This window comes from Fragaria vesca, linkage group LG2 (assembly GCF_000184155.1).
Source record: "Fragaria vesca subsp. vesca linkage group LG2, FraVesHawaii_1.0, whole genome shotgun sequence".
Taxonomy (NCBI): Eukaryota; Viridiplantae; Streptophyta; class Magnoliopsida; order Rosales; family Rosaceae; genus Fragaria; species Fragaria vesca.
The window spans coordinates 20,806,042-20,830,502 of NC_020492.1; the positions used below are offsets into that span (position 1 = coordinate 20,806,042).

Consider the following 24,461-nt stretch of genomic DNA (forward strand, 5'->3'; position numbering starts at 1 on the left):
AGTATGTTGTCAGCATAGTTAGATTGATAATTACATAGATAGATAGTTACATAGGCATGATAATGTAGTTACATAAGTGTAGCATGTATGTAACTATTCATGTAACTATCAATCTGTAGTTACATGGATAGTTACATAGATGGATAGTTACATGCATAGTTACATAGATGGATAGTTACATGAATAGTTACATAGATAGATAGTTACATGTAAAGTTACATAGATGTATAGTTACATGAATAGTTACATGGATAGTTACATGGGTAGTTACATGCATAGTTATATAGATAGTTACATAGGCAAGTTAATGTAGTTACACTAGCATGCATAGTTACATGGATAGTTACATTTAACTATGCATAGTTACATGCATAGTTATATAGATGGATAATTACATACATGGGTTGTTACATTGGTTAGATACATATGTAGTTCATGGATAGTTACATAGATAGTTACATAGATGGATAATTACATACATGGGTTGTTACATTGGTAGATACATATGTAGTTACATGGATAGTTACATAGATAGTTATATGCATAGTTATATGGATAATTACATACATAGGTAGTTACATTAGGTAGATACATATGTAGTTGCATAGGTAGTTGAATGTAAACTGCACATCTAAACAGCCATGTAGCAACAAGCAAAGAAAAAAAAAAGATACATATTTAGATACAAATGCAGTTATAATAAGTGTTTTGAAAACCTGAATGTAACTACACATGTAACTGTCGATCTTTTAGTTACATTGGTAGATACATATGTATTTACAATAAGTGTTTTGAGGTGTGATAAGCTAACATATCAGAAAATTTTGTGCAGAAGAAGATGATGGGAAAGAATAACAGAGAAAGGGATACAAAGGACAGAGATGCTGACATACAAGAGGCAAAGAAAAAAAAGAAGGCAGAGTTGATGAAGAGGCAAAGCAAAACAAGAGAGAAAACAGTTGACGAAGAGGCAAAGAAGAAAAAGAAGATAGTTGATGAAGAGGGTGATGATGAACTGCTGGCCAAACTTTGCAAGCAGCAGAACATGAAGAAGACACTAAAGAAGGATGTAGATTTTCTCTAGTTTAGTTTCATATAGGAAGTATTACATATCATACATTGAGCTAATTTTTCAATATATAAGGAGCAGTAGGTTCAAGAAGTTGAGAGCAAAGTGTTCTATTCTGTTTGAATAGCTACATGAAAGATTAAATGTTTTGAACAGATTTCAATTAATAGACATTGCTTTGCTTTGTTTTCTTTTGCATTTTGTGTATGTCAATACATGTAACTGGTTATGTAGCATGTATGTAACTACCCAAGTAACTATCCATCTATAGCTACATAAATAGTTACATAGGTAGCTTAATGTAGTTACATAAGTCAAGTAAATAATAATTGCAGCGTGCCGCTGCACCGCGACGGCAACGTTCTGCTGCTTTTAGCATGTTGTTGAACCGCGACGGACACTTTATGCTTCTTGGCCATAACCAGAATTTGTTACATGGATAGTTACATAGATAGTTACATGCATAGTTACATAGATGCATAATTACATGCATAGTTACATAGATGGATAGTTATATTGATAGTTACATAGGCAGATTAATGTTGTTCACAAGTGTAACATGTATGTAACTATCTATGTAACTACAATTTGATAGTTACATAGGTAGTTACATACATGTTACCTACGTAACTATCAAATTGTAGTTACATGGATAGTTACATGGATAATTACATGCACAGTTACATGGATAGTTACATGGATAGTTACATAGAACTACATGCATAGTTACATAGATGCATAATTACATGCATAGTTACATAGATAGTCACATAGATGGATAGTTACATGTATAGATGGATAGTTACATAGGCAGGATAATGTAGTTACACAAGTGTAGCATGTATGTAACTATTCATGTAACTATCAATCTATAGTTACATGGATAGTTACATGGATGGATAGTAACATGGATAGTTACGTGTATAGTTACATGGATAGTTACATAGATGGATAGTTATGTATATAGTTACATGCATAGTTACATAGATAGTTACATGCATAGTTACATGGATGGATAGTTACATGGATAGTTACGTGTATAGTTACATAGATGGATAGTTACATAGATGAATAATTACATGGATAGTTACATAGATAGTTACATGGATAGTTACATAGATAGTTACATGCATAATTACATAAATAGTTACATAGATAGATAGTTACATGGATAGTTACATAGATGGTTAGTTATATGGATAGTTACATGAATAATTACATAAATTAATAGTTACATGAATAGTTACATAAATGGATAGTTACATTGGTAGATACATATATATGTAGTTACAGTAAGTGTTTTGAGGTGTGATAAGCTAACATATCAGACAATTTTGTGCAGAAGAAGATGATGGGAAAGAATAACAGAGAAAGGGATACAGAGGACAGAGATGTTGACATACAAGAAGCAAAGAAAAAAAAAGAAAGGCAGTTGATGAAGAGGCAAAGAAAAAAAAAACAAGTTGATAGCATCAAAAAATTTCATCATCTGTAACTTGCTGCATAAGCAAGAAGTTATCGTTAGCATTAATAACAGGTTCAATAACTGAAATAAAATTCATTATGTTATCTGTGTTTAAGGTAGTGTCTTGGCAGAATCTTTTCTTGAAATCCTGTATTAGGATGGTGGCAATAGATTCCTCATCATTCGTCCAGTTGCCACTGCTATCCTGTAGCTTTGATATGCAATCAACTTTTTTCCGGATATTTGCTTGAGCTTGAAAAAACTTTGTGTTCTTGTCTCCAAGCTTGAGCCAATTAGCCTTAGCTTTTTGTGCCCAAAAAATTTCTTCCTGCTTCCACAAGTCTAATAAGTTATCCCTTATGTGCGAGTCTTTCTGTTTCAAATAAATAGAGTTCAGGAAATTCATCAGTTGTTGTTGGATTTCTTCACTCTCTTTATTCAGGTCCTCCATTCTTTTGAACATATTGCCAAAATCAGCTTTGTTCCAGGCTCTAGCACGGTTGGAAAACTGTCCTGCAATAGCAATGAAATTATGCATAGGGTTAGCTTCCAATCTCTGGTTCCAAATGCTCTCAACAAGAGGGATAAAGTTAGGATGAGACAACCAAATCGCCTCAAACTTAAATTGTTTGGGGACATTTCTTCTAGGAGAGTCCAGGGTAAGACAAATAGGGCCATGATCAAAAGTAACAATTGGGAGGTTTTCCAATTTAGCATCTGGAAAGAAGTTAAGGAAATTTGAATTTACTACTGCTCTATCTAAATGTTCAAAAATCAGTGATCTACATGCTTGTTTGTCCAAGTGAATGGCAAGCCTGTAGCAACAAGAGAAACCAAGCCATTGTTATTCAAAAAATTGCAGAAGTTGATCACATAATTTGTAACACCACCATTGCCCCCCAATTTTTCCTCGGGGCTGACAATAATATTAAAATCCCCCATTAGCACCCAGCAAATATTACTAGCTGAGCTAAGCATTGCTAGTTCATTCCACAGAGCCATTTGTTTGTTCTTTATGGGGTAGGCATAGACAAAAGTGAACATACAAGACTTATTCATTTTGATATCAGTAAGACTGCAATGAACAAATCTGTCATGTGAAGAAATAACTTGCAAATTAACAGACTTAGAATTCCACAGAAGATTAATACCACCAGATTGTCCAATTGCAAGCACCACATGAGATTCATCAAAAGGTAAATTGCTGGTCCTCTTTAAGATAGATGAAGATGACCTAGTATCTAGGATACATAAGACATCAACTGCAAAACAGGAAATATATAAATGGGTTTTACCTATCTTACCTGTTGACGCACAGCCTTCCTTCTCAGCAGATTCAATAGACAAGGTTATCATCATCACCAAGCTTAGTAGAAAAGCATTGCCATCATTCTCTGCAGATTCATACATGAGAGTATCATCTTGTAAAGCCCTCGTTCTCTTCTGAGACCTAAAGTAGGTGGGAATCGGAAGAGATTTACATACCTGGATAATCAGAAAAGTCTGATTTAGAGAAAAAACACCTTTATTCAAAAACCAAGAGACTCAGATCTCGCCGATAACACCAAGTCTTGCCATAATTGTTCCGATCGGACATGCAAAGGTGGAAATCATCTCGGACCTAGGGCTTAGCCTGTGAGAGGATAGAGAGGAGGGTTCTGGGTAAACGAAAAGAGGGGTATAGCTAGATCTAGGTGAATGGGAGTTTTCAGAGATGGTGGGAAAGATTGGGTTCAGGGATTTTTGCCTTGGGTTACTGAAAGGGTGGGTGGGAAAGAGTGCCGGGAGTAGCTCACCTGGCCACGGTGGCCACCGCCTACTTTCTCCGGCGGAGATAAGGTTGAGGTCGAGGAAGTCTGGTAAGGAAATTTGGTCGAGGGAGAGACAAGGGTATAATGGTCATGTAAAAAGTGTGAAAATAGACATTTTTATCATTTAAGATGTTATGAGGTGACCATTTTATCATGTAACATGTTTTAATGATGACTTTTTTATCAAGTGAAACATTTGAAGACTATTTTATCATTTGTACCTTCAAATGGTAGTTTAATGTTATATACCCTTTTTTCATTCCACACAACAAAATTGTATAATTTTATTTATTACCTTTTGTATAATTTCAATACGTTATTCATAATTTTATTAACATATAAAATCATTATTCATACTCAAAATACCTATTATAAAATTAAATATACAGTCATTGCCATGTGGCAACATAAATCGTGGGTGAAAATTGCAACCTAAAATTCCTGTCACGTGACGACCCAGGTCTTATCCATTACCTGCCTTCCTAACGAAGACCTAGAGAGGAGACTTGCTCTTAGGTTTTTTAAAAGGAGAAGAGCTTCAACTTGATGGATGCGGTAGGCAGAGAAAGCCAGAAAGAACTTGTCTGGTATGAATAAAAGAAAACATGTGATCGTAGTACTTGGCGAACTGCTTCTTCTCGTGAAGAAAAGGGATGATGTGGAAGTCAGAAAAGTACTCGGATGCTCACATTTGATCAGATATTTAGACCAATGACATTTTACTACAAGGAAAAACAAGACTATTACCAATGATGGACATGCATAAGAACTAGATGAGAGCAGTTTATACAAAGAGACAAAGATTATAAGCAGTACAAACTTAATACGGCATGAGGTACTGTAATTTAAACCTTATATATAGTTAGTAATATTTTGGAGGATTGAGGAAAAGGAGATGTAATTTAGGCCAATGGCATTACATGCTATGCTATGCTATGAGGAAATACAACGACCGATGCAAAAGATGGACCAAAGAACTAGATGAGAACAATTTATAATTTAATCTTGCCAATCAGGTTTGTACGTTTTTTTTTTTTTTTAGTAAACTTAAAGACTCACTAATTTCCTGAACCTTCAAACACGCTAGAAACTAGTTGATAGTTGATACAGATGAATATAAAGCTATTGTTGTCAAGTATAAACATCAGCCTTGAGTAGTCTTTGCCTCAACTTGTAATTTGGGGCAAAGTTGAGGTTTGACGTGTTAGTTGGTAAGGAAGGACTAGTGCGGGAACCCTCCTTCGAGTTTGATCTCTGCTGTCAACATACCTGGTATGGTTTGTGATCTGTAGAATATCATGTGAAAGTCCATACATGAAGAATGGTATGACAACTTAATGGGTCTCATTCCATGGACAAAACATAGAAAAAAAAAAAAAAAAGATAACTTTGTGGTACTAAGTGTGAATTTTTAGGACTTTGTCTATGGGCTCGATAATATGTTATTGGGCTCATGCCCCGCCATCTGAGTCATATATCCACACACAAGCCAACCCTACAGTGTCATATTTGGGCTTTCAATGTCTCACATTCTTGTTTCCAAATCTCAGATTCTGAATTTCTCAACTCATACAATATTCAATGTTCATATAAGTGCATACTTTTCGTTAGCTTCGTTTAGTTGATTTGGGCTCGAAAATAAAATCAGTACAGAGCTTTGGATGCAAGTTTATGTGTCAAGTTTGGACTCCAAACAACCTAGTTGAAGTCATGATCGCTCAAGTGCACAAAAGTAACCTCTGGGAAATTGACTTCCCTTCAAATGTGCATCAAATTGATGCCTTCAAACTGGAAAGAATTGCATCAAGTTCTTTATGTCCGCCACCAGGGTTTTGATACACAAGGGAGTAGCAATATGACCTTGATAATTGATATTATCCATTAATGATTTTCGAGTCTCCTTCAACTTAAATTTACTTATAACCATGGATAATGGCAGCTTGCAGTTCTGCTCTCGAGTCCTTTAGCTTCAGCAATGAGAATTTCAGCATTTCCTAATTGTTTGGCGGAAGCCAGTATAGATAAACCTGTTTCATCTCTAATGACAAAAGCAGAAGAAGCTGAAGATGACGTCTCTAAAAACTGAATCATCAAAGTCTTTATTTCCAATTGATTAGCATCAATTAAATACACAAAGTATTTTTTGTACAATAGTAGTTTAGAAACAGGATGCCACGGCCAAATGAGCCAACTAATGCTCTTGGTCTTTGTCAAGCTGCACAAGCATCTCAACGACTTGGCTCATAGTTGGTCTTGCATCTCTGTCTTCCTCTACGCAACGTAAAGCTACTTCCAACAGAATCGCCATCTTTTTCACATCATAGACACCTCTAAACGAAGGGTCTATGACTTCTCCTATCCGAGCTTCAATATCACTAGCAGAAGTTCCATTAAGTAGCTTTTCCCTCACCCACATAATGAGTCTTCTCTGCTCACCATCAATGGCATCCACATCCGGCTTTAGCGGGTTCTTTCCGGTCACCATCTCCAATACCACAACCCCATAGCTATACACATCCACTTTGGATGTAATTGGCAAATTGTAAACCCACTCCGGAGCAATGTAACCTCTTGTGCCTCTTATCTTCGAAAAGCTCCAGTTCTTTAGGTCATCTCTGTTAACTAGCTTGGATAGGCCAAAATCTGCAACTTTTGGTTGATAATTGGAGTCCAAGAGTATGTTTTGGGGCTTAACATCACAATGTAAAACCCACTCCAAGCACTCTTCATGCAAATAAGCAAGTCCCTTTGCAGTGCCTAGAGCAATCTCAAACCTCTTCTCCCAATCTAGCTCATTGGAAGCTAACTTTTGTGCCAAGGAACCATGCTCCATGTACTCGTATACTAGAAGCCTGTGCTTTCCCTCTGAGCAGTATCCCCACATCTCTATCAAATTCATATGATTCACCCTCCCAATAGTGTTTGCTTCTGCTAGAAACTGACCTTCCCCTTGGTTAGTCTCATTAAGCATCTTGATCGCAGCAACTCGACGATCAGCCAACACAGCTTTGTAAACAACACCTGCTGCTCCTCTCCCAATTTCTTCACTAAAACCCTTCGTCGCATTATTGAGCTCAGCGTATCTAAACCTCTTGAATCCAGTTGCAGCAAGATGGTAACCATACTTACCATACTTATCCTCATTGGGATCTCTCCGTTTTCGAGTTATCAAACCCAAAACCAAAAGTATACAGATGATCTCAAACCCACCAAGTCCACATGCAAACCATAGCAAAAATTTGACTAGACCAGATACACGGCTCTTCTCATAAGTCCTATCAAGCTCAACCATCTTATTTAAGCAACTCAAGCTATACTCTTCTTGTGGCAATCCATAAGATGACAGATGAATCTTCGGCACTCTCAAATATATGTCTCCGAAGAAACTAGGAGACCTGTAACCATTGAGCAACACCGTCTTCGGATAACAGCTATATGTACTAAGACTTGGGATTCGAGAGTATTGGAACCCTTTGCAGTTACACAACCGCAAACAGAGTTCCTCACACTGCATGAAGGTGTAGTTGGTGAAGTATCCGTAATCATACCCGAAAAACTCGAGCTTCGAAAGCTTGAAGAAACTTGACTCATTTCTGCTGCAAGTGTAATCGAACTCTGGTTCACAACCATAATACCAATCAGTATGATTTGACATTTTGTAACCAGGAAGGCAAGAACATTTTCTTCCAGTGCTAGGCTCATAGCTGCACACACTATTAGGGCCACAGACCCCATGAATCTTACAAGGATCTTGAAAGATCTGCCCTGTCACAACCCAGTTCTCTCCGGGTTTGGCCCTGCTGCGCAACCGAACATTTCCATCGCAATCAACCGTCAGTCTTCTCTGCAAAGCCGCACCATAGTCCGAAGCGGTTAAATTGTACTTGTCTGTTGAAGTAAATTTTCCTAGGGAATCCATCACAGCAACTCTACTGCTGTTGTCTGTGGATCTTCCAGCGCTTCGGCCAGTCAGCCACGGTTCAAACCAATACACACTTGAAACCTCAAGACCGTCGAAGAGTAAGCGGAGAAGGTTGTCATCGTCGAAGAAGAGCTTGTAGAAGCCAGAGGAGTAGTTGCTGGGGCTTCTCATGGAGACAACGATTGTGTTTCTGGTGAGTAGTTGGCTAGGAAGAAGAGTATCAGTTGGAAAATCAAAGCTCTGCCATAGAATGACATTTTCCGAGTTTATCAAAACAAGGTTGCCGGAATTTTGGAGGCTTAAGCTGGTCGGAGTGACTGAAGTGGTGGACGTGGACCAAACGTTGGATTGGCCAGCGTCGGTTAAGATGAGATCACCGGTTTTGAGGAGGGAGAGCTTTGAGTGTTTGCCATTGACTGGTTGGTCACGGTTGGCCATCCAAACTATGGTTCTGTTTTTGTAGTGGTCAGATTTCTCAGTGAACCAAATGGCAAAGCAAAATGAATTGTTGCCGACTTGGTGAAACCCGGCAGTGAAAACTCCATCCAGTGAGGTTAAAACATCGTCTGGTTTCTCTACAGAGAGGGATGACCCTTTATTGAGAGTGTCTGAGGTTGAAGACGATACTTGGAAATGAATTGCAAGAAAAAGAAGAATGTGAAACAGAGCAGCCATGATCCAAGAGTTTGGCCACCAGCAACAGACGCATTAGCACTATATATAATACCGTAACGTGGTCAATGGGTCATGACCTTATGAATGATGATATCTCGTTATCTATAGGATTGTGATTTTTCGAGGGAGGAGGATATCTCCTTATCTATTGCTGCGTAGAATTCGCTCTTGGCCAAAACTTGGAAAAATTTACAATTGAACACTATCCCATCATAGTTCTTTTGATGTGCATATTGAATTCAACCACCCGCACTAAATACGTCTGCAGTGTTCTATAAAATCTTCCCCACATAATTAGTTCATATTATTGTAAAATTTTTCGTTATTATTTTTGAATGAAAGGAGGTCAGACGATTTTATTTAATAAGCACAAGCTATATTACATAGTGACCCGCCTTTGTAAGGCCATCAGAAAGAGACACCACTAAAACATAATAATATAACTCACCTATTGAGTGAAGCTCAGGGAATGAGTAAACTAATAAAATACTGACAATAAACTTTTTTGCAACATCCATCAGAATACTCGTTGACAACTTTCGATCAATAATCCCGACAGTTCCTAGCAGGTATTAATCCTAAGAAAAAAATTGGTACCAAACTAAAAATAGTCCTGGGTCCCAAATTTTTATCGTGAAACCACCTGGATCACAAATCTGAATCCAGAACGTTAGAGGCCCAAAAGATGTTGATCTAGGTCTGACATTAAGACTCAGGCCCAATTCCACATAAAGAACCTGAGCCCAACTCGCACTAGGTCAACCCCAAGCAAAAACTGAGCCGCCGCCGTTATACAAAACAATGTTCTTCCGCCAAGTACTCCGTTGCCGCATCACACCAGGATTTCGTCGTCCCCACGCCGATCTGCACCATCGCACACCCACACGGTTGAGAACAACAAGAGCAATTCTTCCATATAGCTTCAAGGAATCCGGCGAGGAGGCCAACTTCTCTTTCCACCAAGAGGAATAACGCCACCGAAGAGAATCTGAAACCATCTTCCGAAACCCCGCATCCATATATTGGATCACCATCGGAAGAGATGAAGCAATTTTCAAGTTTGGCACAGACCTAGGATCCCAAATCTGAATTGGATCTGTTGACGCGAAGATTCGCCAACCACCGACACCATTGAAGGTAGGAGCGTCAATGATGTGATGCCAAGAAGAGATGATGAGAGTGCGACCACCTGAAGCGTGCTCTGAAAGGATATACGAACCCGAGGAATTCGGCATACGAGAGCCGTGAGCGGAAGCGGCACAACCCAAGAAATTTGGACGGGAGCAAACTAGGTTTAGCAGCCGCCAAAGTGAGAGAAAGAGAGCCTTCATTCTTCTGCCTCTCTCTCTGTGGCTCTCTAGGCACTTCGTTTGTTTATTAGTTTTGACCAAATTTTCCATTATTGTAATGGCTGCTACTCGGAAGTCGTCGGATTTATACCATTTTATCTACCTAAATTATTGAGTGGCAGATATGGTATGAATGTATGATGCTGAGTACAAACTTCCAACTTGTTTTTATTTCCAGAATTAGCAGCCCTATTCGTCCAAAAAAAAGAAGAAAAAAGAATTAGCAGCCCTGAATGATTGTCAAGTTGCTTGGAAAGTCAGCTGTGCCTGTACTCTTCCAAAAACATTTGCTTGTCGTCACAAAACATATTCTCAAAGGCATTGAGTTTCGTATCATATTATAATAAGTGACGAATGACAATTATGCAGGCATGCTTTTTAGCAACGAAAGAATGCTTGCAGTCTGTTCTTCAGAAGATTTATTTCTATCATAATATTAATAAGAACATGCATGAAGCATTTACAAAATCATAATACATGCAAGGGAGGAAACAGAATTACAATATGAGCAATACTAGAGAGCACATTCACTAAAAGTTCTTCAACTGCAACACTCATTGTCACTAAGAATCTTTGCCGTGGTGTAGAAGTCTCTCAACGACTTGACTCATGCTTGGTCGTGAATCTTTGTCTTCTTCAACACAATGTAAAGCTATTGTTAACAGAATTTCCATCTTTTCGACATCGTAGTTATCTTCAAATGAGGGGTCTATGATCTCTCCCATCCTGGACGTAATATTATCAGTTCCATTTAGTTTCTCCCTCACCCACGTAATTAGTCTTCTCTGCTCAGCATCACTCATTTCCATCACCATTGTCGGGTTCTTTCCGGTCACCATCTCCAACACAACCACTCCATAGCTGTACACATCCACTTTGGATGTGATGGGAAGATTATACACCCATTCTGGAGCAATGTAACCTCTGGTTCCTCGTATTCTTGAAAAGCTTGAATTTTTCAGCTCATCTCTGTTAAGTAGCTTGGAGAGGCCGAAATCTGCAACTTTTGGTTGGTAATTGGAGTCCAACAATATGTTTTGAGGCTTAACATCACAGTGTAAAACCCACTCCAAGCACTCTTCATGCAAATAAGCTAGACCTTTTGCAGTGCCTACAGCAATATCAAACCTCTTCTCCCAATCAAGCACATTGGAAGCTAACTTTTGTGCCAAGGAACCATGCTCCATGTACTCATAAACAAGAATCCTGTGCTTTCCCTCTGAGCAATATCCCCACATCTCTATCAAGTTCATATGATTCACCTTCCCAATAGTACTAGCTTCTGCTAGAAATTCTGCTTCTCCTTGATTAGCTTCGTAGAGTACCTTAATCGCTGCCACTCGCTGATCAGCCAATACACCTTTGTAAACAACTCCTCCTGCGCCTCTTCCAATTTCTTCACTGAAACCCCGAGTCGCAGTCTTGAGCTCAGCGTAGCCGAACCTTTTGAACCCGGTTGCAGTAACAGCATAGCCATGAATATCCTCGTTTGATTTCAACAAACCCCAAACCAGAACAATACAAATGATTTCAACACCCCCAACTCCACAGGCAAACCAGAGCAGGAACCTCACCGGCTTACTGACTCGATTTTTAACATACTCCCTCTCGAGATCAACAACTTTTTCTGTGCAACTTAACCCAAGGTTCTTCATTGGATTGATGTCTATGTTAGAAAAGAGGTGGGCCTTCGGCAGTCTCAGATAGAAGTAACCTTGAGTGTTCCAGCTGTGCCCACTTCGCAACTGCGTCTTGGGATTACATTTATAAACACCAGAAGCAAATGTGTACTGAAACCCCTTGCAGTTATCCAGTTCCAAGCATCTTTGTTCGCAATCATCATAGCTATAGTTTTGGTACTCATTGTAATCATAGCCATAGAACTCAACTTGACTAAGCTGGAGAAAACGAGACTCGCCTTCTCCATAAGAGAATTGGAATTCCGGTTGACAACCAAGAGACCAATCAGTATGATTTTGCATCTGATACCCGGGAAGGCATGAACATTTCCTACCAGAACTAGGATCGTAGCTACAGACACTGTTAGCTCCACAAATTCCGTGAATCACACATGGATCAGAAAACGCCTGCCATGTCACTTTCCAGTTCTCTCCTGGCTTTTCACGACTGTACAATCGAACATTTCCATCAAAATCAATAGTCAACCTTCTCTGCAACTTTGCACCATAATCAGCTGCAAGAAAGGTCAAATTATCCGAAGATGCAAAACTGCCTAAGGAATCAAGCACGGCAGTTCTAGTGCTGTTGTAAGTAGACCTTGCATTATCCCAGCTCACATATGCAGGGTTGGGCCAGTAGGCACTAGAAATCTCAGGGCCATCAAAGAGTAGCCTCATAAGGTTATCATTGTCGAAGAAGAGCTTATAGAAGCCAGAGGAGAAGTTGCTCTGGCTTCTGGTGGAGACAAGTTTTGCGGTTCTGGTGAAGGGTTGGAGTGGAAGAAGGGTATCAGTTGGGGAGTCAAAGCTCTGCCATAGGACAACCTTGGTCTTCAGATCCAGCAGAACCAGATTACCGGAGTCGTGGAGACTTAAACGTGCAGGGGAGAGTGAGCTGGTGGTTGTGGTCCAAACGTGGGATTGAGCAGCATCAGTTAAGATGACATTACCAGTTTTGAGGAGGGAAAGCTTTGAGCGCTTCCCGTTGACTGGTTGGTCACGATTTGCCATCCAGACTATGGTTCGGTTCTGGTACGAGTCTGATGGTTCGTTGAACCAAATGGCAAAGCAGTATGAGTTGTTGCCAACTTGATGAAAGCCGGCTTTGAAAACACGGCCAGGTGAAACCAGAACATCTTCTGGTTTCTCTACAGAGAGGGATGAGCCTTCACTCAATAAGTCGGAGGTGGAAGATGAAGTTGGAGAAGTGATGGCCAGAGAGAGAAGTAGAATGAGAAACCGAGGATCCATGGAATGAAGTACACAGACCAAAAGAGAAAGAGTTCTAACACAGTTGATACTCAAAAGACAAAGGCATTTGTACTAACAGACCATTCACACGGATGACTAAGTTGACGGAGGCTGATGGTTAAAAGAGAGGAAAAAATGGGCATGTTCCATTATAGACTGGTAGCTTTTGATGCAACATGCACCCAACTGCCGCAACAAATACGTTTACAAAATTTAATGGAAGGAACACAATCACCAAGGGCTTTATGTCAACGTATTTGTTGCGGAAGCACTCCTTCCCAATAGTACTTGCTTTACGAACCCTTTAATGTAAACTGATTTACAAAATTTAATATGACATGGTTTTTAACTCATGAGAGCTGAAGTCTGGTAAACCAGTAAACTTTTTCTTGCAGAAATGGAGTTGCTACCAGACTTTAGGCCTCATATTCAAGAGGTAAAATGGAAGAAACCGTCTTACAAAAAAAAAAAATCATAAAATACTAGGTCCGACTTCCATCAAGTTGTGAAACTTTGATCCCAATTTAAGTTATAGTCTGAGATGGTTGCAACTTAGAACTAGAACAAAAGGTGCAACTTCCACCGTCGGTGATATTCTTACTAGAGAAGTTTTACAAAAGGCATATGGTATGTTGAAAACATATGTTACATACACAGCGAATACGGCGACAAGCACATTAACAGTCACCTGCTTTTGGAGCTGGGGAAAGTTCAAAACGGTGCCAAGACATCACACAACAGCTGCAGTTCTACAGTATTATGTACAATTTCTTGCAAATATGTCCCTGCTCAGTCCTCTTGTTTGTTGGTACTGATTTCAGTATCTTCTGGTACATGGTAGGAAGAGAGGAAGAATGCACTCTGGTTCGTATGTAGGAACCTTCATGACAGGATATATCAGAAAGTGAGAATGATGTCGAAATAGGAACTAACGACGTAATTAGAACCTCCGCGATTGTGAAGAAAAAAAATTATTATCAATCAATTTAAAAGAACAAGTTGAAGTTGGTACTCAAGAAAGTCGACTAATATTCGCAGCAGCTCTTCCAAAGTCTCCTCTTCAATATTAGCATCAAGCAATAACTTGGGCAGTTTAACTGCAAATCCCAGAAAATTACATAACAAGATTATTGTAACGAAAAGCTTCAACTGCCAACACTTCGGTGAGCAACCAAGCAGCATTCAGCATCATTATTGATGAATACAAGAAAACATGTGGCATCCGCATGGAATTCACCAATAAATGCCAGTAACCAAGGTATAATTGCAATTTCCTTTTAATAAAAACTATTATTCATGTAGTTTGTTAGTAAATAAGGATGAAGAAGCAGCTGAGGAAAGAAGAAATGAAATCAATACCAAGCCAAAAATATGGTGAAAAAGATCTATTAATTACAGCATTATTTAGAAGATACACACTTTATGAAGACAAATAATAGAGTTGATAAGTATTAAACTATGTTCATACCAAAGAGGCGTAATAGATGCTCAGCACCATATACAGATGAAGGAGAGACATTATCTGCAATTGCTTTCTCATACTGCGGACGCTCATTTTTGTACAGAAGCATCACTGGCAGTGCATTGTCAAAGTAGCAACATAGTCCTTTCACAATTTCTTCAACTGGATGATCTTTCCTAGATACACATTAAGATATTCCAAATAAAAGATCAATGTTTTTGCATAAATTTGAAGGACATTAAACCAAAAATGAAGTGCGTAGATTTCAGAAAACACAGAAGTCCATAGGACAGTGTTAGGTCCAAATATATGCCAATTCGAGAAACAAATAAATTGTCGTAATTCACAGAACTATGCAATTGAAGTATGAACAGCTTAATGCAAGTACGGATAACTGCTTTGACCGAGTTAAGCAGCCTAATAAAACAGGAAAATAAAAAGACACATCTATAAAAAGACATCAACATAGATGTCAGATGGAAATGTAGTGGTACTCCCTTTTACCTACTTGAGGAAAATAACATAGATCTTTACTCTCCCTCATTATTATTTTACATAAATGGATTCGTGGTGGAACTGGTGCCAGTTTAGAATGAGAAAAGAAAAGGAAAGAGATATACTGGGATGCAAAGGGAGGGAGAAAACGTACAAGTCATCAGTCTTTGATCTGTATTCTAGATACTTCTTCAGTATGTCATCAACATTTGGAGTGCGGGGAAGTTTAACAAGCTGCAATAATGGATATGAGCCTAAATATATGGGTATCATTATGTGGAAACTCATAACAAATGAATATGGGATATAAATTTGGCATTTTTTTTTTGAGATTTAAAATGTAATGAGAGGATGCATCAGAATTAAGAACATCAGAAGCTATGCGCATAACAACATCTGAAATATGCCAGACCCACCATTCGATAAATATATGCCAAGACATCTCTAGTCCTACTGAGAATAGTCCAAAAACAACTAATCCATTCATAGGAGGACTCCATATGCAACTTTTACGCCAACAGAATAAGTGACCAATCACATATTCTTTACGCCAACAGAATAAGAAGAGATTACAGGTTTTGAAGAGTATAAGTGACCCAGAGAAAATAAGAACCAAATACAATTACAGAAAACCCCTTCCAGAAAAATAATTCAAGGCATTGTTTAGAATTCTGTTTTGAAAGGAGCATATCTACCTTGCCTAGAAGAGTAACTGATTCACAATCATCAACTAATTGTTTCCTTAAAGGATGTGGCATTTGAATCACAAGTTCGTCCATGCGTATAGCACCCTTCAATATAAAAAGATAAATTAATAAACAGTAATAATAAAACAAACAAGGAAAAAGGAAAGCTCTAAATCTCCAACTTAAAATTTTATGACAAAACCAAGAGATAATTTGTGTTTTTTCGATAAAATAAATAAATGCCAGTATAGTAACCAAACTGATATATGGAAGCGGCAAGCTCATGCACATACTAAGAATGCTTTAGGTAATATAATCAGAGCATACCTTAACAACAGAGTCGTTCTTTCTCTTCCTGCCTCTTTTCCCTGCAGATAGTTTCACATCAAATGCAAGAAGATAGAATATGATTTACATACTTACATAGATATTGCAAGGCGATGATAGTATATAAGAATGTAATCTGTTATAAGCCTAACTCAAGAAGTATATCCAAGATATGATCACGAGGTAGTGTGCTCTATCATACTTCTTTTCTGTAGAAATGATTCAATCCACGTGGTAGAAAAGTTTAAGTCATGACTTAGTTTTTCTTCCCACCTCTTTAAAGAGCAGCAAAGGTTACAAAGTAGTAGCAGGATTTAGTTCACATGTGAGAGTTTCTTCAGTATAAGGCCAACCATTTCTGTTCTTTGTTCCAAACTTAATGAATGAAGAAAAAGAACATGCATGTTCTGACACTGCATCAGATAAATTGAAACCAACTGAAAGGAAAGATTAAAGATCAGAAACACAACCATTATGACTTTTTAGTTTAGTCTGTGATGTTTGTGATGGCTTTGGATTCTTGTCTGTTCCCTCTTCCTTTATAATGAGCTTCTGTTTCTCCAAATTCTCTTCAGTGTATTTCAGTAAACGGTCCAGGCGTACCCACTCATCCCAACTGATAAGGGAAAAAAAGGGGTAGAGATAATCAAAAAGTGAGATCAAATCAAATATTTTGAGAGATGTAACAACACTAAGATAAATGTCAGCAGCTTAAGTCTTCATCACTGAAATATATCCGAACATTGTGGATTAAAATATCCTATTACGATGTAACGCTCTCATAATAACGAATCTACAATGCCTATCTCTAAAAGGTAACTAAAATGAAGATATGATGCCATGCATAACAACGATGAAAATTTCAATCGAAACAGGAAATGATATCCGAAATTTAAAAAGGACACAAATTGAAAAACAGCATGCTTCCAACAACCACCACCAGCTTGGTGCATGAAATATGAAATCAAAAGCTTGAAACTTTGTGGAATAGGTAAGCAGCAAGTGAGGCTCACGTTTTGCTCCAGCCCTGCAGCACAGAAAGAGTATAAAATCAAGAGATGTAGCAACTATATCAGCAAAGCAATGCAGCTACACAATAATGAATCAAAATGCCTAAGAAACCAAATTGAAATCCTATCCCAAAACAAACACAAAAGCATGGAGCTTTGTTTGGTCTGGGACAAAAAGTATGGGACTTGCAAATGAAACATGACATGATTGATGAAGAAATGAGAAATCAAACCACAAGAGAACAGAAAGATAGAAACTTACAAGGTAATGAATGAAAATCCTCCATTCATTCTTGCATTGAGTCTTGATCACCTAGGAGAGTAAAAAAACACAAAGCCCACAGTGAGAATTATTCAACAATCAAATCACCCTACTCCTCTAAACTGTAAATTTGAGTGGTTGAGTCTTTGAGTTTCACCTTGGCGTCGTAAATGCGAGTGTTGTGATAAACGAGGACCTTCTCTCCAATGGAAAAGGGGCATGAATCAGAGGGCGGAGATGAGACGTCGTCGTTTCCATGTTCGATTCCGGAATCGGTCTTGGTGGCAGAAGAGTCTGACTCAGTAGCAGAAGGGTCAGTGATGACATCATCAAGATCATGAGTGTTGGAATGTCCCATTTTGTGTGTTCGGGTGAGTTGTGTCTTCTTGTTCCTCTTATACTTCTTGAGTCTTGAGTCTTGACTGGACATTTGGGGTTTTACTGTTTGGGAAGTCGTTTACGCGCTCTGGCCAAACGACGACGTTGCCCAAATTGGTGACCTTTGTTGTAATAAGTCAATGTTCCCAGAACCCGAATATGGTGAAGGTTTTGTTCTTGTTGTTCTTGGTGATTTTGACTGTCAGCCACATCTTGAGCAGTCATCCTCCTTCTATACTTGGTTGGATTTATTTCCTTGTACAATGAAAATGCAATGAACACATTGTACAAAGTTCATGGATGTGAATTAGCCTTTGCTGTTTGGCCGAGATTTTGCCAATGATGCTAATCCGGATGTTAATGCTCAAGATGAGTGTCTGTATTTCTATCTAATTTGGAAACCCGTTTTTGAATTTATTTTGTTTTAAGAAAACTTATCAACCATATTTAATACTCATTTGAGGAGCTAGAATCAAACTATTTTCTTCAAATGAGTTCTTTAGTAGATAATTCAATTGAATAAGTTTTTATAATCAGTAAATTTACGTATAACAATAGATCGTATCGCATTTATTTTTTTCATGCACGTAAATGTTCAAGCAATGACGATGTCTGAGTTTTTAAACAATCAAATTACAAATTATAATGGGTAGGTGGTGGAGATGAAAACTGAAACAAAGTCTGAATAAATTGATCCAACTAAATTACATGAACAAAGAATCAATGTATGATTAAATCTTGCAGCATAAACATTACACATTGAACTAAATTACAAAGAACATTTCAGAAGAAAATTATAAACAGATTGAACTAGAGTTGAATCTCTTTTTGTTTGTCAAACTACTCAAACACCACTAGTACATTATTCTTATCGATTAGACACCTCAATTCCAATGAATGAAATAGAATAAAAATGAATGAATTACTAGTAAAATAACAAATAGAAAGTGAAGAACGAAGAATCAGTAGTCTGTCTTTGGACTTGAACCAGACCATTTTGGACTTCATTAGTTTCCACTGCCTCCATGGCTTGGACCAGAATCTTTGATCCCTCCAAGTCCTAGAGCAGGATAAGAACTAGTGAAGGCATGTCCTTTCCCACCTGGACTTGGACCCCCACTTTTAATCCCTCCAAGAGTAGGAGAATTGGTGAAAGCATGACCCTTTCCACCTGAGCTTGGACCTCCATTTTTGATCCCTCCAAGAGTCTGAGAATCGGTGAAGCCATGCCCTTTTCCACCTGAGCTTGGACCTCCATTTTTGATACCTCCAAAAGTTTGAGAAGTAGTGAAGGCATGACCTTTCCCACCAGGACTCGGACCTCCATTTTTTATCCCTCCAAGAATCTGAGAAGTGGTGAAGGCATGACCCTTTCCACTTGAGCTTGGACCTTCATTTTTCATACCTCCAAGTATTTGAGAATCGGTGAAGCCATGACCCTTTCCACCTGAACTCGGGCCTCCACCAGCCTTCATTTCTTCAATGTAAAACCCACCAATATCAAACAAACCACTACCAATTCTCAGAGGACGAGCTTCTGATACTATGACAAGAACAAGAACAAACAAGGAGCAGAGAGGCTGGTAACATTTGGCCATCTGGACTATATCGTGATCGAATGCTTTGATCTAAGTGACTAATTAGGTGATCAAGAGTTAGCTATAATGTTGTTTGCAGATCGATGAATTTGAGCTGTGTAAGATGGTATAGATCTGTGCCCTATATATACTACTAAACTACATAGTAGTAGTGCATCAGTTGTGACAATGTGAACGTGAGAATCATATATTTGACTGGTGGCCTGGCTGGGAAAACAGAGGGAAACTGCATGGCTGGCGAGCGAACTCGTTCAAGTTGAACTTTGAACTTTGAAAGATGAAATTGACGGAGGGGGAAAAGGAGTGAGCTTTAAACTTTGAAGGAAAAACTGACGACTGGGATGTAATCGAGTCGACACATATACATATACTTGCTAGAAGTTTGACATGAGAAAGAAACGAAGGATGGTTCGTTCGCAGTGGGAGACTCAGAAATTGTATTGACAGAGTCCGATAGAAGAAAGGAAGACTAGTTTTACCACTACTCTTCATCTTCATCATTCTTCGCCCCTTGGAATTCCGCCCACGCCTGTATACTAAGTTGTGGCCTGCGTAACTGCCTGCGTAAGATTTCATTTCATAAAGCAAAGAGCGCACCATGTAAAGGTGAAAAGGCTAAAGCCAAAGGTTCCAAGAACCCAGTTCATTACACAAATGAAGAAGAGCCATAAGGTGAAAATAGTGGATTGCATCCCAGGCCCAACAACTTGTTTGGCCTTTTTATTTTTTATTTTTTATTTTTTTATTTGGGTGCTCTCTCATTCTAGACGGAAAATTGATGAAAGTATCACGTCGATATGAAGATGCGAGTTACCACACGGAAAGTTGGGTAAGTTGTTATGATCAAATACCAAAGTGACTGGAGTAAAATATTTTAGACACCGAGTTAAGAGTTTCAATTTAACTTGGTTCATAAGCCAGTTTCCAAATTTTATTTTTTGAAGAAAAGCCAGTTTCGATAATTTCATTTGTTTTCATGAGTATGTTTTACTTCATGACTAACCTTGTGCATCTATTGGTTTAAGTCCAATAATTCGTTGTACAAGTTTCCTAATCTCATATTTATAAGTTAACACTTGTGTTTCAGCTATATCTCAATTTCATTGCTTGCTTTTCCAACTTTTTAGAGGCAAAATTGCAATTGATAGCTAAATGAAGAATGAAGAAGAGCATCAATGACAGACAGTATTGGAATGAAGCACTTTTATAAAAAGCCAATAATGCCAAATTAGTTTCTGAATATACAAAGCATATTGGTAGCTGACAACAATCTTGTTTGTCTTTTCTTTGAACTCAAATGCAACATATAAATAGACTAGTATATACAGATAGATCAGCGTCTGAAATAATCCATAAAAGACCATCCACTTCTTGGAATCTAAACGGTGGATTTGAGGAGTAAGCTGTACGCTATGCAAAGAAGGAGAAGATCAAGCAAGCTCTGATTTCTCTTCCCTCCTCGCCCTGTTACGACTGTAGAAAGGGCCGAGTATTTTGCTTAAGAACTGCTGTGCTTGGCACCACCTCCCAAAGTCCAGTGAGCTTTAGCCGGTGTGCGCTTCAATGCCTTCACACTCATTGGATTGCCCTTGCTCTGTTACAAGCACAATATGCAACGTAAGCAAAACATGTAGATCAATGAGTAATAATATTAGCTGTGGAGTTTAGCTGCTCTTACCAGCTGACAGGTTCCTGCATTGACATTGCAGACGGGGTAGTCTGATGGGCAGCAACTGTAATGGTCATCACAGCAGGTGGCGCCTTCAAGAGGACAGCATCCCCAAGCAAAGCAGTAGTTTTGATACTGATAGATACAGCAGCAGGTGTTGCTCTCGGGGCAGGAGAAGTAGTTGTCACAAACCTGAGGAGGTTTTATTGGCGATGGAGGGGATGGACCAGGGTTAGGGGGATTCTGTCCTATCTTGACTGGGTAAGAAGGCTCCATTGCAATTCCACATTTCCCGGTTGCGGAGTTACCTAGATTACGCTCCATTCTGATGTAACCTGACTCTCCCCAGCTGTCACCCCATGAATTCCTCACAATCCAGTAATCACTTCCATGTTCTGTGCCATATCCAACAACAGCAACACCATGGTCTAGTGCTGTCCCACACCGTCCAGTAAACACACCCTGAATTGTTGAATCAAAGAGAACAATGAGTTAGTTCAAGCAAAACTTCTATATATTTAGACTTATTTTGCAGGCTACCAACAATAATAAGCAAGGCAAAAATATTTTGATGTGAAGTGATATACTTACTGATGAATATAACTGGAATTCCCTGCCTCCTCCTTCAATAGCAACAGCAATTGGCTGATTGGCAACAGCCTTTTTCAATGCTTTCTCATCGTATGTGGGAACATCTTCATAAGAATCAATTGAAACCACCCTGGCATTTTTCTGCAAAAAAATAAATAAATAAATAATCAATAGTGTGAGAAGATAGCTCATTGTCACATGAAAATGGAATGAGCTCTGTTAAGTTGTGTTTAAGAATAAATACTGACCCTGTAGGTGTCACATGTGGAATCATATCCTTTGTAAGGATAGTCATCTTCGCTGTCAATGCCACCATTGTTAATGATGAACTCAAAGGCATAGTCCATGAGACCTCCATTGCATCCTTCATTGTAAGTTTTATCACAGTCGACCAGCTCTTGCTCAGATAGTGAGATAAGATCGCCAGTCACAATCTTATTGATTCCTTCCACAGCACAGATTGTTGAGAATGCCCAGCAACTCCCTTCATTGCATAAAAAACATTGAACAGTTAGTACTCAGTTCAGTTGCACAAGTTCAATGTCTTCCCATCAAGATAAGATTATGAGAATGCTTAAGCAAATTTACCACCTTTCATACAATTTGATAGATCACAACATAACATTTATCCTTTATAAAATGTTGAGCAAATTTCCAAGTTAAATTGTTTTTCCTTTTTACTCTAAACTTGTGCTTCAGTTTCATTTTGATTTAGGGGAAGTTTCTGGGAGTGGGCTCAATATGTCGGCCCACGGCTTAAAAAAGGTAAATAAAGCTCATTTTCCAGCAAAACCAGACAAAGAAGAATCTTTGGCCTGACCAGGCAAAAAAATCTTCTGTCAGATTTCATACTCGCAAAAATATCTGGAGGATTAACCAATAATACAAAATCCTTGCATAAATTTTAGAAACTACAGAATACAAATCACAGAAACTCCTGGAAACTTGGGAGTAGACTGCAAATCCTGCTCCGAAAGTTCATCGATGATCATCAGCTATCAAGATACTCAAGACTCTAATTCACTAGCTTAATTGTCGAATAAAAGCCAAATCCTTTGATTACGCAAACACATGATCCGATTAGCAAAAGTCAACTAGTCCTAATCGCATACCTTTGCTCTATCACCAAGCAAACCAAAAGTCCAACAACACTAACAATTATATATCATAGCTTACCAAAGCAAAAACTAATTAATAATAGCAAATCAAAAATTAGCAAAAGAAACCAATATTAAAGAAAATAAAAAAACCTAATAGAGAAAAAATTACTCACCACACTGGCCCTGGTCTTTGACAGCGGTGACGGCGCCTTCCTTCCTCCAATCAACAGAGTCAGGCAACTGATCGCCGACACGTGGCGCGTACCGGTCGCTCTTGGTCTTGGACAACCTATTCATAGCACGGGGCTTGGTCCCTAGGAACGTTGACCGATACTCGTCGTTGGACAGATCGGCGAACCTGTTCAAACCGAGCTTGTAACTCAAGTTGAGAGCGTTGTGTTCGTCGATGAACTTGAGGTTGTCCTTGAAGATCTGGAACCGCTTCTCCTTCTCTCCCAAGCCGTTGTACGCCTTGCCGTGCTCGGCCAACCACCTCTCGTAAAGTGACATCACCTCGTCGTCGGACCTCCCGCTGTCAGAGGAAGAAGCGTGGTTGTTGTCGTAAGCGATGATCGACATGTCGGCGGCGGAGGACACGGCGAACATGGCGAGGAGGAGGATCGCCATGATCGGCGACGATGATCGGTACGGACCCATGATTTTTCAAGGAGAGGAGGAGACTAGAAAGCAGAGTCCGAGTAAGAAATGAAGGACTGTATGAGAAAGTGGGGGAGGTGGGGGTGTGCTTATAAAGCCAAGAGCTGGTATGGGAGACTATTATTATTATTTTTTCATGGAAATTATTGAAATTAATTACGTTTCCCTTTTTGATAATCTAGCGGTAAAAAGTAATTAAGGGAGGGGAAGAACGGAACGAATGGATGAGACGGAGAGTGTGGGACCCATGTGGATGAGATTTGATAGGCTGGAGAAGATTCCATGTCTGAAGCGAACAGCCTATCGCTGTTTGCCAAGAGTTCACTAGTCGTCGTTTGGTAATTTTGACCACGGTTAATTTTCTTTTTAACTCCGGTGACTCTGCACGGGTTCCGATGAGCCTGGTTATACAAGGAGAGGGAGGAAGGAAAGGGTGGTGAGATAGCCACGTAGTTTTGGACTTTAAATCAAATCAGGTTGCTTGCACCAGTTCGTTTCTTCCAACCGTTCGTTATCGCTGGACACTAAGTCACGTCGCCTATGATTTTTTATGTGTACAAACAAATTTCTAACAGGGACTAATTCTTGTTTTTGTATTACAGGGAAATTCTTCTTACCCAAATCAACGACTAACTACAGTTTGGATGGCCTGCAGGACCAGTTTACTATTAATCCAGCTCAATAATGGAGCCTAAGTTTTTTTTTTTTTTTTTTTTTTTTTGTATTGTTAAGTTACTTATTGTGTTAAGCTAACGGGGAAAGAATTTAGGTTCATGTAGACTGCGGAGCTGGAATCTTCGTGTTCACACATGTAATGCATGCACATGATTTTGCTGGGATTTACCTAATTATGTTTGTACTCCGACGAATTTGCCCAGTTGGAAGCCTCTAAATTACATCAACTATGAAAAAAGGTAAGTAAATATCATAATCCAGAAAGATTATTAATCACTATCAGAGACTTAAAGATATAATTATTTCTGGGCAACAACATCAGCCAGCAAC

At 38.8% G+C, this 24,461-nt stretch overlaps 4 protein-coding genes across 4 annotated transcripts; all 4 read right to left on the reverse strand.

The window, feature by feature from the left end:
* Window positions 1-6,418: 6,418 nt before the first annotated feature.
* LOC101312026 (putative receptor protein kinase ZmPK1-like) lies at window positions 6,419-8,942 on the reverse strand. The gene has a single exon (XM_004292758.1). It carries the CDS (start codon window positions 8,940-8,942, stop codon window positions 6,537-6,539), a length of 2,406 nt encoding a protein of 801 aa, XP_004292806.1. The 3' UTR covers window positions 6,419-6,536.
* A 1,912-nt stretch (window positions 8,943-10,854) lies between these two features.
* On the reverse strand, window positions 10,855-13,221 carry LOC101294818 (putative receptor protein kinase ZmPK1-like). Its single transcript, XM_004291025.1, has one exon. The coding sequence runs from the start codon at window positions 13,219-13,221 to the stop codon at window positions 10,855-10,857; it is 2,367 nt and encodes a 788-aa protein (XP_004291073.1).
* A 495-nt stretch (window positions 13,222-13,716) lies between these two features.
* On the reverse strand, window positions 13,717-17,904 carry LOC101295099 (nuA4 complex subunit EAF3 homolog). Its single transcript, XM_004291026.1, has 10 exons — window positions 17,621-17,904; window positions 17,464-17,514; window positions 17,205-17,218; window positions 16,662-16,807; window positions 16,192-16,232; window positions 15,874-15,969; window positions 15,333-15,412; window positions 14,690-14,859; window positions 14,234-14,318; window positions 13,717-14,101 (listed from the first exon to the last, which is right to left on the reverse strand). The coding sequence occupies exons 1-10, from the start codon at window positions 17,891-17,893 to the stop codon at window positions 14,011-14,013; spliced, it is 1,047 nt and encodes a 348-aa protein (XP_004291074.1). The 5' UTR covers window positions 17,894-17,904; the 3' UTR covers window positions 13,717-14,010.
* Window positions 17,905-20,619: 2,715 nt separating this feature from the next.
* On the reverse strand, window positions 20,620-23,518 carry LOC101295389 (cysteine proteinase RD21a-like). The gene is made up of 5 exons (XM_004291027.1): window positions 22,973-23,518; window positions 21,948-22,183; window positions 21,700-21,840; window positions 21,118-21,570; window positions 20,620-21,033 (listed from the first exon to the last, which is right to left on the reverse strand). The coding sequence occupies exons 1-5, from the start codon at window positions 23,454-23,456 to the stop codon at window positions 20,938-20,940; spliced, it is 1,410 nt and encodes a 469-aa protein (XP_004291075.1). The 5' UTR covers window positions 23,457-23,518; the 3' UTR covers window positions 20,620-20,937.
* Window positions 23,519-24,461: the final 943 nt, after the last annotated feature.